The following is a 15,085-nucleotide window of genomic DNA, read 5'->3' on the forward strand; positions in this document are numbered from 1 at the left end:
CTGCCTCACAGCAACAGCAAACATTCATGTTTCAGTACATTATTTGTCCTCTTATTATGAGATGCAGCAGTACTACTTCCTGAAGAACATCAGTCGTCATAGTGATGGTTGCAGGCAGGAAAAGACAATGCATTACTTACATAGATAATGATTTATTTGATATTGGGCATTTATGGTTAAAAGGGTTTTTATATTCTCAGAGGAGAAAACACTGTATGTACTGTATCTGTGTTACATATACAGTATGTACAGTATATGGTGCTGCTCGTAGGAGTGGACGATACTGCACACATTGGTGTCGATTTATTACCAACTAAATACAAGGCCGGTATTGCCAATACCGATAATTGATTTTACTTCAAAATGTTAAATTCATTCAAACATTTTCTTTTGTTATTTTTTTGTTTAAAGGCCTACTGAAATGATTTTTTTTTATTTAAACGGGAATAGCAGATCCATTCTATGTGTCATACTTGATCATTTCGCGATATTGCCATATTTTTGCTGAAAGGATTTAGTAGAGAAAATCGACGATAAAGTTCGCAACTTTTGCTCGCTGATAAAAAAAAAAGCCTTGCCTGTACCAGAAGTAGCGTGACGTCACAGGAGCTAGTATTCCTCACAATTCCCCGTTGTTTACAATGGAGCGAGAGAGATTCGGACCGAGAAAGTGATGATTACCCCATTAATTTGAGCGAGGATGAAAGATTCGTAGATGAGGAACTTTACAGTGAATGACTTGAGAGGCAGCAATGGACGTATCTTTTTTCGCTCTGACCGTAACTTAGGTACAAGCTGGCTCATTGGATTCCACACTCTCCTTTTTCTATTGTAGATCACAGATTTGTATTTTAAACCACCTCGGATACTATATCCTCTTGAAAATGAGAGTCGAGAACGCGAAATGGACATTCAGTGCCTTTTATCTCCACGACAATACATCGGCGAAATGCTTTAGCTACGAGCTAACGTGATAGCATATTGCTTTAACTGCATATAGAAACAAAATAAATAAACCCCTGACTGGAAGGATAGATAGAAAATCAACAATACTATTAAACCGTGGACATGTAAATACACGGTTAATGCTTTCCAGGCTGGCGAAGGTTAACAATGCTGTGCTAACGACGCCATTGAAGCTAACTTAGCAACCGGACTGCACAGAGCTATGCTAAAAACATTAGCTCTCCACCTACGCCAGCCAGCCCTCATTTGCTCATCAACACCCGTGCTCACCTGCGTTCCAGCGATCGGCAGAAGGACGAAGGACTTCACCCGATGCGTTTGGCGGCCCGGAGACGTAGGAAGTCAAGGTGAAGTCGGTGGCTAGCGCGGCTAGCGCTCCAACAAAGTCCTCCTGGTTGTGTTGCTGTAGTCCGCTGCTAATACACTGATCCCACCTACAACTGTCTTCTTTGCAGCCTTCATTGTTCATTAAAAAAATTGCAAAAGATGTCCAGAATACTGTGGAATTATGAAATGAAAACAGAGCTTTTTGTATAGGATTCTACGGGGTACCATAATTTCCGTTACTCGGACTTCGTCACGCGCATACGTCATCATACCGCGATGTTTCAGCCGGATATTTCCCGGGAAGTTTTAAATGTCACTTTATAAGTTAACCCGGCCGTATTGGCATGTGTTGCAATGTTAAGATTTCATCATTGATATATAAACTATCAGACTGCGTGGTCGGTAGTAGTGGCTTTCAGTAGGCCTTTAACTGACCATGATTATATAGGGGGAAAAAACAAAGATTTTAAGCGTGTGCCTAAGGCACAAGACGGCTCCAACAACTGTTCACTTCAAAGAGCTGGATCATTGCAATATATATATATATATATATATATATATATATATATATATATATATATATATATATATATATATATATATATATATATATATATATATATATATATATATATATACACATACATATATATATATATATACATACATATATATATATATATATATATATACATATATATATATATACATATATATATATATACATATATACATATATACATATATATATATATACATATATATATATATATATATATATACATATATATATATACACATATATACATATATACATATATATATACATATATATATATATATACATATATATATATATATATATATATATATATATATATACATATATATATATATATATATATATATATATACACATACATATATATATATATATACACACATATATATAGAGAGAGAGATTTTCAGATTAATTGTGATTCTTTTTTGTAACGATTCTTAATCAATTAAAAAAAAATGTAATTAAAGAAAAAAACATATATACATACCATACACATATGTATACACACATATATACACTTTTATGCATATAGATATATATATACATATATATATATATATATATATATATATATATATATATATATATATATATATATATATATATATATATATATATATATATATATATATATATATATATATATATATATATATATACTGTATATACGTGCATATACACACACACAACATACAGAGAGAGAGAGACAGAGAGAGAGAGATTTTATATTATATTTATTTATTTTATAACCATAGAGCTAGCATCCAATGTTATTAAAAAAGTATTGATTTTGAATCGTGAATCGTTTTGAATCGAGAATCGATTTTGAATGCAATCGTTACCCTCAAGAATCAAATCGAATCGTATGGTGCCCAAAGATTCCCAGCCCTAATAAATAAATATCTATGGATGGATAGATACAGATACTGTACATTTAAATATAGAGATAAAATGTATATCCACATAAAATAAATACATAAATAGATGTGTCTGTTGACATATAGACATCTTTCAATACAGGTAGATAGGTATCTGCAGCTAACTAGACAAATATGGATCGATATACATATCTACCGATAAATATAATATGGATATCTATCCATATTTTAGACAGAAGTTCCAGGAACCGTGGAAAAGGACCTAGCTATTGCTGATATGGTGCTGCATGTCAGGTAAAGGCACTGGGAAAATTACATTATATCTTCAATAAATGCACGTTTTTCCATTGACATTTTGGACATGTGTCTTATTCCATCAATCGAAAGGATGTTTGGGGATGATGACATCATGCCATAGAGCAAAAACTGTGAAACGTTTCCTTGAAGAAAGATACATAAAGTCAAGGACATGTCCTGCAAATAGTCCGGATCTCAATCGAATTGAAAATTTGTGGTGGAAATTGAAGAAAACGGTCCACGACAGAACTCCAACCTGCCAAGCTGATCTGACAACAGCAATCAGAGGAAGTTGGAGCAAGATTGATGAAGAGTAATGTTTGTCACTCCTCAGAGACTGCAAGTTCTTAAAAAAGCCAGAGGTGGTGCAAGAAAGTACTAGTGGTGGTTTGTAGTGTTTTTTTTGTTTTCTATGATTCCATAGAAAGGTATTATGTTTGCAGATGATACAAATGTATATTGTTCAGGAGAAGACTTGATGGAAGTGTTGAGGATAATAGAACTTGAGTTGATTCAGCTAAAAAAATTGTTTGATATTAATTAGTAATCATTAAATGATAAGAAAACTAAATGTATGGTATTTAGTGGTGCAAGGACAAATTGTGAAGCAAAATTAAAATTAAATCAAGTGGAAATTGATATAGAGTATATGAAACTAAATTCTTGGGAATAATAATTGATCATAAATTATGTTGGAAACCGCATATTGAATATATAAAGGGAAAAATACCCAAATCCATTGCTATTCTGTATAAAGTAAGACTCATGCTGAATAAGAAATGTCTGCATATGTTATATTATTCTTTTATTTTTCCATATTTAACATATTGTGTTGACGTTTGGGGAAATGTTTATAAAACAAACAGAGACCCAATAATTAAACTTAAAAAAAGGGTCTTTAGAATAATACACAAAGCGTGCTACTATGAACATACCAATCCATTATTTATAAGTTCTAATGTGTTAAAATTTTCAGATATTGTGTTTTTAAAAACAATGGAAATTATGTTTCGAGTAAAGAACAACAACCTTCCAGCTTGTATTCTTAGGTTATTTAAATTAAGAGGAGAAAAGTATAATTTACGGGGGATATTGATTTTTGAAATATGTAAAGTAAGAACGAATATAAAATACAAATGTATTTCAGTTTTAGGAGTTGAATGGTGGAACAAGCTCAGTGATGAGTTGAAGACATGTAGTTCTTTGTTAAGGTTTAAGAAAACCTTGAAAGGTGAAATAATTGAAAAGGATCAAATATAGCAACGATTACTTTCATCCCATTGATTTTTTTTAACGATGTTCCAGGCAATCTAATTTTCAGTGAATGTATAGGATAGGCAAATATAAGCTTTGGCTTCAGCCTATTCCTTTTTCGGTCATTATTTTTCTTTTATTTTTGTGTGTAAATGTGTATGATTGTTAAATATATATAATCTGTACTGTTAAACTGGTCACACAAAATGGTTGATGGTTGATTATATGACCGAAATAAACTTATTTCATTCATTTTCATTATTCCATATATGTATTCCTCAGAATCGAGTGATTCCATATTATTTGAAAGGGTTACTGACTACCACAATTTATTTTACTGATTTCTTTTTGTGTTCCTTAAAGCCAGAAAGTTAGTCATGACTAAAATAGTTTTTAGTCATGACTGTTATCTGATTTATTTTTCTCCAAAACTAAACAACTGAATGAACATCCTCCAAGTCTGTTGATTCCATAATTTAGGGTTGTTATATCAGACTGTCACTGTAATGACTGCTGCTACCACTAGAGGGTAGGATAGATTCATGTACCGGTCCTGTGATGTGTGTGTTTGTTTTTAAGAGTTTATAAACTATACCAGATTGCTAAATATATAAAGCTACAACATAAAGAACGTTTTGAGGTGAAACCGGGCAGAAATAACTAGACAGTGAAAGAAGGCAAGGAGGAACGTTCAATGAATGAATGATGTTGCAGTATTTTTTGTATTTATAATAATAATAATAATAATGCATTTGATCTATAAGGTGCCATTGTAGGCAGTTAAGGACACTGTGCAAACACAAAACTATAAAATCCATTGGATAAAAACAACAAAAAGATATATTCAATTTGAATATGTAATTTTTTTGTGTGTCTTTGGTATTTCTTGTTGCGTTAGTTATGATGTTGCCTTATTGCCTTGTGTGAGGATTAGACTAATTAGCAACTAATGAGGATCTTTTTTTTTTTTCTTTTTTAATAAACCAAAACAAATGTCGACCAATTAAATTCAAATACCAACTAAATGTAAAAATAGAACAATCAAACTGATATGATATAATTAAAGTAGATTAAAAAAAGGGAACTTCATAACGCTATAATTCGTCTTTATTAATGAACTCGTCAGGAGCTCGTGTGTGTGTGGTGATGTCAGAAAATGTGTATCACGTGCTCCGTTGGTTGACGCTAAGGAGGATAAGTAAGAGCAGGGGTGTCAAAGTCAAGGCCCGCGGGCCGGATCTGAATGATCTATGGCCCCCGGGATGATATTTGATTAGTATTACAACCGGCCCGCAGGCCACAGCTGCCTGCTGCTGTTTTGCACGCACCGATACTCCATCAGTGTTGGCGCTAGGAATTTTCAAAATGGGGTCCCGCAGTAAATTTTTGGGGTCCCACTTTTTTGTAAGCGTTTTATTATTATTATTATTATTATTAGCCTTTATTTAACCAGGTAAAATCCCATTGAGATCAAAGATCTCTTTTCCAAGGGAGACCTGGCCAAGAGGGCAGCAGCAAGGTTACATTAAAAACAGTAAACAAATACATAAAACATCACATTTACGACATAAACATTTTTGAAAACAAATGATAAATGTATGCATTATCCTGTTATGTCTCACATTCTATATTGTGTTTTGGAAAAAGGTTGTCATAAACATTACTTAATTCACCCAAAAAAAAAAATACAAAATAAAACACATTTTTATGCATATATAAATGTATTCAGTTATAAACATTCATTCACTTTCTTCTTTCCTTCATGGATCTAAACTTTACCGCTGCATGTATTTTTTTCTATATTTTTATTGTAATATTTTTAGAATGTGTTTGTTCTATTTTTGGCCAAAGTAAGACAAAGAAAACAGTCCGAAGTCGTCTTTATTTTTTTGTTTTAATGACATTATTTTAATATTGCGGCCTCCATGCGGCCCCTGAGCTAAAATGAGTTTGACACCCCTGAGTTAGAGAGTACGCTAAAATGATCTTTTCTCTAAACAAACATTTGATCCTTTCATTTTCTGTTGTCAGGTGACCACTGTGAAATGTAAAAATAAATATACACACACACACACACACACCTTCGTATAGATACGCGTAACATATGTTGTGAAGTGTTTTGTCAAATCCAACCATCCAGTAGTGCCCCTGAACGCCTCACAGGTTTGTACAGAAAAACATGTGCAATATTTTTTTTTTCATTTTTTCAGTAACTTTTAATATGTGTTTAAAAATGATACTTATACTTTCACACTATTATAGCAAACAGAAGATTATTTTGTTATTATGCATTAAACTTGACAAACAATTGCCTCCATCTGCATTATTTTTTGACACTGCACTTGCACACAAAACATGAATTATGTGTTTATTATTATTCAGTTGTTTTGAACATTTTGATGTTAAAAACATAGAAAAACAAGTATAAAATAATTTTAGGAGAATAAAGTGTCACGTGTGTCTAACCACACCAACGTACCGAGACGGAGAAAGCTAGATTTGTTCTCGTCTGGTAAACAAGATTATCTTCTGAGCCTCTTAAGCACCACACTGGGTTTCATGGCTGACCTGACTGGACAGGAAGAAGCTGAAGTTTACGTTCATGGACCACTTTAATCACCTTTCTTGGGAAAGATCCTTGCGTTGCACCTGGTTTTCCTGTTTGGTGCGACTCAGGTAAACAATATTTAAAACTATTTCATTTCTTGTGAGCGTTAAAAAGTCAAAGTGTCAATGATTTTCTAGTGAGAGTGAACCTCCAGCTTGGTGTTGTAATCCTTGACCCAAAAGCTTCTAGCAGTAGTTTGACTAAGTCACCTATCAGACTGGTTAAAAGCACACGTTTAATTAAGTCACCTGTTAGACTGGTTAAAAGTAGTGGTTTGACTAGGTCACCTGTTAGACTGTGTATTGAGTAAAAGCAGTAGTTTGATTAAGTCTCCTGTACAAGACTGGTTCAAAGTAGTACCAAGAGCCCCTTATTAGACTGGTTAACAGTAATGTTTTGACTAAGTCAATTGTTAGACTAGTTCAAAATAAAGACACCATTTAGACTGGTTATAATTAGTTTAAATCACCTATGAGACCGGTTAAAAGCACACGTTTATTTAAGTCACCTGTTAGACTGGTCAAAAGTTGTGGTTTGACTAGGTCACTGGTTAGACTGGGTATTGAGTAAAAGCACTAATTTGATTAAGTCACCGGTTAGACTGGTTCAAAGTAGTACTAAGCTCCTTATTGGACTGGTTAACAGTAATAGTTTGACTGAGTCACCTGTTAGACTGGTTAACAGTAGTACTAAGTTACTTGTTAAGACTGGTTGAATGTAATAGTTTGACAAATGTTCCTTTTTCGACTGGTTAAAAGTAGTATTAAGCCCCTTGTTAGACTGGTTAACAGCAGTACTAAGTCACTTGTTAGACTGGTTGAAAGTAGTAGTTTGACAATGTTACCTGTTCGACTAGTTAAAAGTAGTAGTTTGACTAAGTCACCAGTTATACTGGTCAAAAGTAGTATTTAGTCAGCTGTTAGACAAGTTAAAAGCAATAGTTTGACAAAGTCAATTGTTAGACTGGTTAAAAATAATACTTTGCGTAAGACACCATTTAGACTGGTTATAATAAGTTCATATCACCTATTAGACCGGTTAAAAACACACGTTTATTTAAGTCACCTCTTAGACTGGTCAAAAGTAGTGGTTTGACTAGGTCACCTGTTAGAATGGGTATTGGGTAAAAGCAATAGTTTGATTAAGTCATCTGTTGGACTGGTTAAAAGTAGTACTAAGGCCCTTGTTAGACTGGTTGAAAGTAGTAGTTAAACTAAGTCACCTGTTAGATTGGTTAACAGTAGTACTAAGTTGTCACTTGTTAGACTAGTTAAAATGATTACTAAGTCACATGTTAGACTGGTTAAAAGGATTACTAAGTCACTTGTTAGACTGGTTAAAAGTAATACTTTGACTATGTCACATGCTCGACCAGTTAAAAAGTAGTAGTTTGACTAAGTCACTTAATAGACTGGTCAAAAGGACACGTTTAATTAAGTCACCTATAAGACTGGTTAAAAGTAGTGGTTTGACTAGATCACGTGTTTGACTGGGTATTGAGTAAAAGCAATAATTTGATTAAGTCACCTGTTAGACTGGCTCAAAGTAGTTATAAGCCCCGTATTGGACTAAGTCACATATTAGAGTGGTTAAATGCACAAGTATAATTAAGTCACCTGTTACACTGGGTATTGAGCAAAACCAATAGTTTGATTAAGTCTGTTAAGGCTGTTTAAAAGTAGTACTAAGCCCCTTTTTGGACTGGTTGAAAATATTAGTTAGACTAAATCACCAGTTAGACTGGTTAACAGAAGTACTAAGTCACTTGCTCGAGGGGTTAAAAGTAATACTAAGTCACTTGTTGGACTCGTTAAAAGTAGTACTTTGACTATGTCACCTCTTTGACTGGTTAAAAGTAGTAGTATGACTAAGTCACCTGTTAGACTGGTTAAAGGTAGTATTAAGTCACCTGTTAGAGAAGTTAAAAGCAACAGTTTGACTAAGTCATTTGTTAACAACAGTTTGACTAAGTCAATTGTTAGACTGGTTAAAAGTAATAATTTGAGTAAGACACAAGTTACACTGGTTAAAATCAATCTTAATCAACTGATAGACTGGTCAAAAGAAGTACAAAATCACTTGTTGGAGTGGTTAAAAATAGTGGTATGTAACCTGTCAGACTAGGTAAAAGCAATATTTTGACTTAGTGACTTGTTAGACTGGTTAACAGTAATTGTCAGTCCCTTGTTAGACTGGTTGAAAGAAGTACTATGTAACTAGTTAGATTAGTTAAAATTAATAATCACTTGTTCAACTGGTTAAAAGTAGTAGTATGACTAAGTCACCTGTTAGACTGGTTAAAGGTAGTATTAAGTCACCTGTTAGACAAGTTAAAAGCAACATTTTGACTAAGTCAATTGTTAACAACAGTTTGACTAAGTCAATTGTTAGACTGGTTAAAAGTAATAATTTGAGTAACACGCAAGTTACACTGGTTAAAATTAGTCTTAATCAACTGATAGACTGGTCAAAAGTAGTAAAAAATCACTTGTTGGAGTGGTTAAAAATAGTGGTATGTAACCTGTCAGACTAGGTAAAAACAATATTTTGACTTAGTCACTTGTTAGACTGGCTAACAGTAATTGTCAGTCCCTTTTTAGACTGGTTGAAAGTAGTACTGTGTAACGAGTTAGATTAGTTAAAACTAATAATCACTTGTTTGACTGGTTAAAAGTAGTAGTATGACTAAGTCACCTGTTAGACTTGTTAAAGGTAGCAATTTGACCTAGTCAGCTGTTAGTCTAACTACTACATTTAACCAGTCTAAGTCACATGTCAGGAAAAGTTACATACAAAATAAAAATCACTTTACACTTATTAAGATTAAGAATATTTTACATGCTCTCGGTCAAATATGTAAAAGTCGTTGGATTACCATAACTTTTACTTTTAGATAAGTACTGTTAATAATTCATATACAGTGGTATGTCAACTTAGGATCACATTGCGTTCCACAACCAAGCTCGTAATACTCATATCTTAAAGTAGCTCCGAAAGAAAAACAAACTTTTTGATGAGAAATATTGTTTGAAACACAATACAATAGCAATACAAACTATTACAGTAGTAGTCATTTTATGACTGTTTGTAGGTAATGGAGAATTCCCACGGCCAGCACTCCCATGAACACATCACCTGTAGTTTGTAATAGAGTAATATTTATGTAACGCGTTTACCTTTTCCAGTAGTTTGGCGTCTGCCCGTCTCATTAGAGCAAACATGTACAACAAGTCAAGTTACCGAAAAGGGAAGGCATATATATATTCCGAGCTACAGTATCTGCCGTAATCAGTATTGTGATAGAGAAGAGTGACGCTTTTCAGGCGATGTGTTGGACAGAGTTACTACGACATATTCGGTGCTCGCGGCAGAGAGCGACATAGACTCCCGGACACCCGCAGCAGCTCCAACAGGCTGGCACGTTAAGGCAAGCCGTGGGTAAAGGATCAATTTTCAGCAGCAGGTGGAAGTCGGCGGAAAGGCTGTGGAAGCTAGAGTGCTGCTAAAAGTTTGGTTTTCAGGGGTCGGAAATCAAAGTTATTTTGATCTTTAGCTTTAAGCTAGCGCAGTGAAGTAAATTAATTAACTCATAATATGTTCTACATATGGTGAATGTTTATATTCAACTTGGAGAAAGCGAACCACCAGGTTTAAGTAAATATTGGTTGAGCCCATAATAAATTAAGATGCCTAAGTTGGACATTCGCATGTGGACTGAGTCAACTCTCTCACGAGACAAGGCAATAAATTCAGACTTCGGAATGCATAAGTGATAGCTCTATCCTGGAGGAGAGACTCCTTGTCTATATTCACGTCAACTTTTAAGTTACAACATATAGAGGTTGTTTTCCGGTCACCTACACGCAAACATCTCCTTTTATGGCCAGGATGTGCTCGCCTGACTTAGCACACACACACAGAGAGACAAGAAGGAGGAATATACAACTGATGGTTTGGCTTCTCCAAGTTAGGAGTCCTTCATTTTTGTCCTGAGCTCCCCCAGGAACTGCAGTCCTGTATAATGACGCTCGCTTGTAATAAAGCAACTTTTGGTTCAGTAAAGCGTCTCCCATGTCTCTTTGGATCCAGCCGCACTGCCGTGTCACCCTTCTGCCCGGCAAGACTAGAAATACACATCACTAGCAAGTTAGATCGGATGTTTCGGGAAAGATTTTACAGCGTTCATTGTGTCATTAGCTACGCCACCTAGCGGCTCAGGATAACTTAAACATCGCTCGCGGTTTAAAGCATAACAAAAAGTTGAGACACACCTCCAATCTCCAGTTACTCGTAAGTTGAGGTACCACTGTATCAATTGATAATTTATTTACAACACTAAAGAACAAATGCACAAATCATCAAAATAAGCAAATACAAATCTGAGTTGCCTTTGACTTTAGAGCAGATTCATTCTACTGAATAATCAGTGTACTGTAAAAATGTCCCCTTATAAGCTTGTCACTATTTTATGATCCATCCCTGGTGGAGGTCCTAATAATACCCCATATTAGGTGACTTTAACTCCTTATGTGCGTGTAAACGTCTTTATGTTGCAATACAGAAGCGCAAAGGTGTTGTGTACCTGACAAGTGGGCACCATGAACTACGTGGGCCAGCTGGCAGGCCAAGTTCTGGTGACGGTGAAGGAGCTCTACAAGGGGATCAACCAGGCCACGCTGTCAGGTTGCATTGACGTCATCGTGGTCCGACAGCCCGACGGAACATTCCAGTGCTCCCCTTTCCATGTCCGCTTTGGCAAACTGGGAGTCCTTCGCTCCAGGGAGAAAGCGGTCAGTGACGGTCCAGTTACAGCATTGGCGGTACCTCGGTTTTCGTTCATCTGTTTTGGCAAAATTGGAATCGCACAAAAACAGAAATAATTTTCCCCATAAGAAATATGTAAATGCAATGAATGTGTTCCGGACAAAAAAAGAATAGGAACACAAACACAATTTTTCGAGAATAATTAGTTTTAAATGCAGAAAACAATGGGAAATACATATTATTTTACAGTGGTAAAATAAAAAACACCAACCTGTGAGATTCTTTGTTTGGGCACTTGAATCCAATGAATGATACGCTCAATGTTTGGCCACACGATAAAGATAACCATGTGAGTATACGAAAACTGGGGCAAACTTTTGGCGATCACCAAATCTAAATGAGGTACAGCATTTCCTCAATTATCGCGGGGGGTTACATTGCAGACCCCCATGCTAAGTGAATTTCCATGTACCGTATTTTTCGGACTATAAGTCGCAGTTTTTTTCATAGTTTGGCGGGGGGTGCGACTTATACTCAGGAGTGACTTATGTGTGAAATGATTAACACATTACCGTAAAATATCAAATAATATTATTTAGCTCATTTACGTAAGAGACTAGACGTATAAGATTTCATGGGATTTAGCGATTAGGAGTGACAGATTGTTTGGTAAACGTATATCATGTTCTATATGTTATAGTTATTTGAATGACTCTTACCATAATATGTTACGTTAACATACCAGGCACGTTCTCAGTTGGTTATTTATGCCTCATATAACGTACACTTATTCAGCCTGTTGTTCACTATTCTTTATTTATTTTAAATTGCCTTTCAAATGTCTATTCTTGGTGTTGGGTTTTATCAAATAAATTTCCCCAAAAAATGCGACTTATACTCCAGTGCGACTTATATATGTTTTTTTCCTTCTTTATTATGCATTTTCAGCTGGTGCGACTTATACTCTGGAGCGATTTATATTCAGAAAAATACGGTATGCAGTTTCAACGTGATACGTCACATGTTTCCTATTTCTCTTTACAACATGCCTGAAAAGTAGTAGGAAGAAGCAAAGCTTATTTAATCGGACCCACTTTCCATTTCATAGCAATTATTTACACATATGTTCACTTCCTGTTGTCCGTTTGTAGCAAAATTACATCAATGATTTCTAAATACAACATTTCTCTTCATAAATACTTAGGTCGGTTATGATTCATTTCATTTTCAATAAGTATCATTATTCCTCTTCCTTATGCTTTGTCAACACTTTTCGAGTTTGAACAACTGAATAAACTGGATGAAGTTGGTACATTGTTGAATTAATTTGCTAAATCCATTCCATAATTTACTTCCACATACTGAAAGGTCTTAAGTGTTGTACGTGCATACAAATGTTTTAAGTTACATTTCCCTAAGGTTATATTTCTCCTCTTTTGTTGAGAAGATTTGTTGTACATTCTTGGGTAGCAGGTTGTAGTTTGCTTTGTGCATAATTTTAGCTTTTTGCAAATGCATCAATTCATTGAATTTTAATATTTTGAATTTCATAAATAAAGGGTTTGTATGTTCTCTATATCCAACATTATGTATTATTCTAGCTGATCTTTTTTTGTAACACGGTCAGTGATGAAGTGTGCTTTTGTAGTTACTTCCCCATATTTCTGCACAATAACTCAGATATGGTAACACTAGCGAACACTAGAGAATGTGAAATGATTTGTGGTCCAGAACATATTCGGCTTTATTCAGTATAGATGTATTTGTTGCCACATTATGTTGTATATTTTTTATGTGATATTTCCAGTTCAGTTCATCATCTCTTATTATACGCAAAATCTAATCTCTTTTACTCTTCCAATATCTACTCCGTCTATTTGTATTTGTGTTTGACTTTCTCTTCTACTTTTACCGAATAGCATTATTTTTTTGTTTTACTGAGATTCAAAGATAGTCTGTTTTTGTCAAACCATCTCTTTAATTTGTTAATTTATTCGGTTATTTGTATTAGCTTTTGTGTGTTCTCTCCTGAACAAAACGCAGTTGTATCGTCTGCAAATAATACTAACTTTAATTTCGCAAATGTCGTTTGTATAAAGATTGAACAATTTGGTCCCACTATTGATCTCTGGGGTACTCTGCAAGATATCTCTAGCGCTGTTGACATACTTTCACTTTTTTTTTAAATTTTTCCATCATTTTTTCCTTGCAATTGATTTAAATGGGTGTCATTTTGAAAATTATTCATGGTGGTTGGCTGCGTTTTATAGTATCCACAAAGTTCAGTGAGCAGGTTGTGTTATGTGTGACATGTTTGTTGACATTTTGTGCTGGTTGAGGTTTTTCTTTTCTGCGCCATGACTAGGGAAGGTTCTTTAGATTGGGTCAAAAAAGTAAATGCTGTGCACATAGCCACTAGAGAAAGCAATCCATGATCACTGGCCTGAGTCACTCACACTGTCCACAAGAGGGAGACAAATAAGCACTTATCAAGCCGCCAGATATTTAAATGTAAACACCCTGCCCCGCCAGATTGCTTGTTGAACTTATACTGTCTTGCGGGCCAAACTGAAGATGCCGCAAAGCCACAATTGGCCCGCGGGCCCTAGTTTGGACACCCCTGAGTAGAAAAGTCATTTTCAGGAATTTATTGAAGATTTTGTGGAACTAACACATACAAAGAAAATACCATTGTTAGCTAAAGTTACTGATGTTAGCTTAGCCACGTAGCGATTAGTATGTACAAAATGTGCATGGAACACTACTGGAGACAGCAAGCATGCAACAGTTGATACCATAATCCCACCCCCACTATGGGCCACTTGATTCACAACGTTGACATCTGCAAACCGCTCTCCCACACTACGCCAGCTGCCCTGAACAGTAAAAACCGTGATTAATCTGTGAAGAGAACATCTCTCTAACGTGCCAGACGCCATCAAATGTGAGCATTTGCCCACTCAAGTAGGTTACGACCACAAACTGCAGTCAGGTCGAGACCCTGATGAGGACGACAAGCTTGCAGTTTGTGCAGAAATTCTTTGGTTATGCAAACCAATTGTTGCAGCAGCTGTCCGGGTGGCTGGTCTCAGACGATCATAGAAGTGTACTTGCTGGATGTGGAGGTTCTGGGTTGTGTGGTTACACGTGGTCTACGATTGTAAGGCCGGTTGGATGTACTGCCAAATTCTCTGAAAAGCTTTTGTATATGGCTTATGATAGAGAAATGAACATTCATTCATGGGCAACAGCTCTGGTGGACATTCCTGCAGTTAACATGCCAACTCAACGCTCCTTCAAAACTTGCAACATCTGTGGCATTGTGCTGTGTGATAAAACTGCACATTTCAGTGGCTTTTTATTGTGGGCAATAATAACAATAATGCTGTTTAATCAGCATCTTGATATGCCACTCCTGTGAGGCGGGAT

The 15,085-nt window shown here is 35.2% G+C and overlaps 2 protein-coding genes across 3 annotated transcripts in view; one reads left to right on the forward strand and one right to left on the reverse strand.

Annotated features, from left to right (window-relative positions):
* tgfbr1b (transforming growth factor, beta receptor 1 b) overlaps positions 1–15,085 on the reverse strand; it is a 189,247-nt gene that overhangs the window by 145,071 nt on the left and 29,091 nt on the right. The gene's annotated exons all lie outside the window — the stretch shown is intronic.
* The window catches only part of LOC133630173 (phosphatidate phosphatase LPIN2-like), a 32,917-nt gene continuing 24,661 nt past the window's right edge, over positions 6,830–15,085 (forward strand). For both annotated transcript variants that reach the window (XR_009821203.1, XM_062021572.1), the window contains exons 1-2: positions 6,830–6,960; positions 11,454–11,682. Coding sequence is in view for 1 of the 2 variants with exons in the window: in XM_062021572.1 (XP_061877556.1) it covers positions 11,491–11,682 (192 nt within the window). In the remaining variant the exon portion in view is untranslated. The remainder of the gene's footprint in view (positions 6,961–11,453; positions 11,683–15,085) is intronic.

This window comes from Entelurus aequoreus, linkage group LG15 (genome assembly GCF_033978785.1).
Source record: "Entelurus aequoreus isolate RoL-2023_Sb linkage group LG15, RoL_Eaeq_v1.1, whole genome shotgun sequence".
Taxonomy (NCBI): Eukaryota; Metazoa; Chordata; class Actinopteri; order Syngnathiformes; family Syngnathidae; genus Entelurus; species Entelurus aequoreus.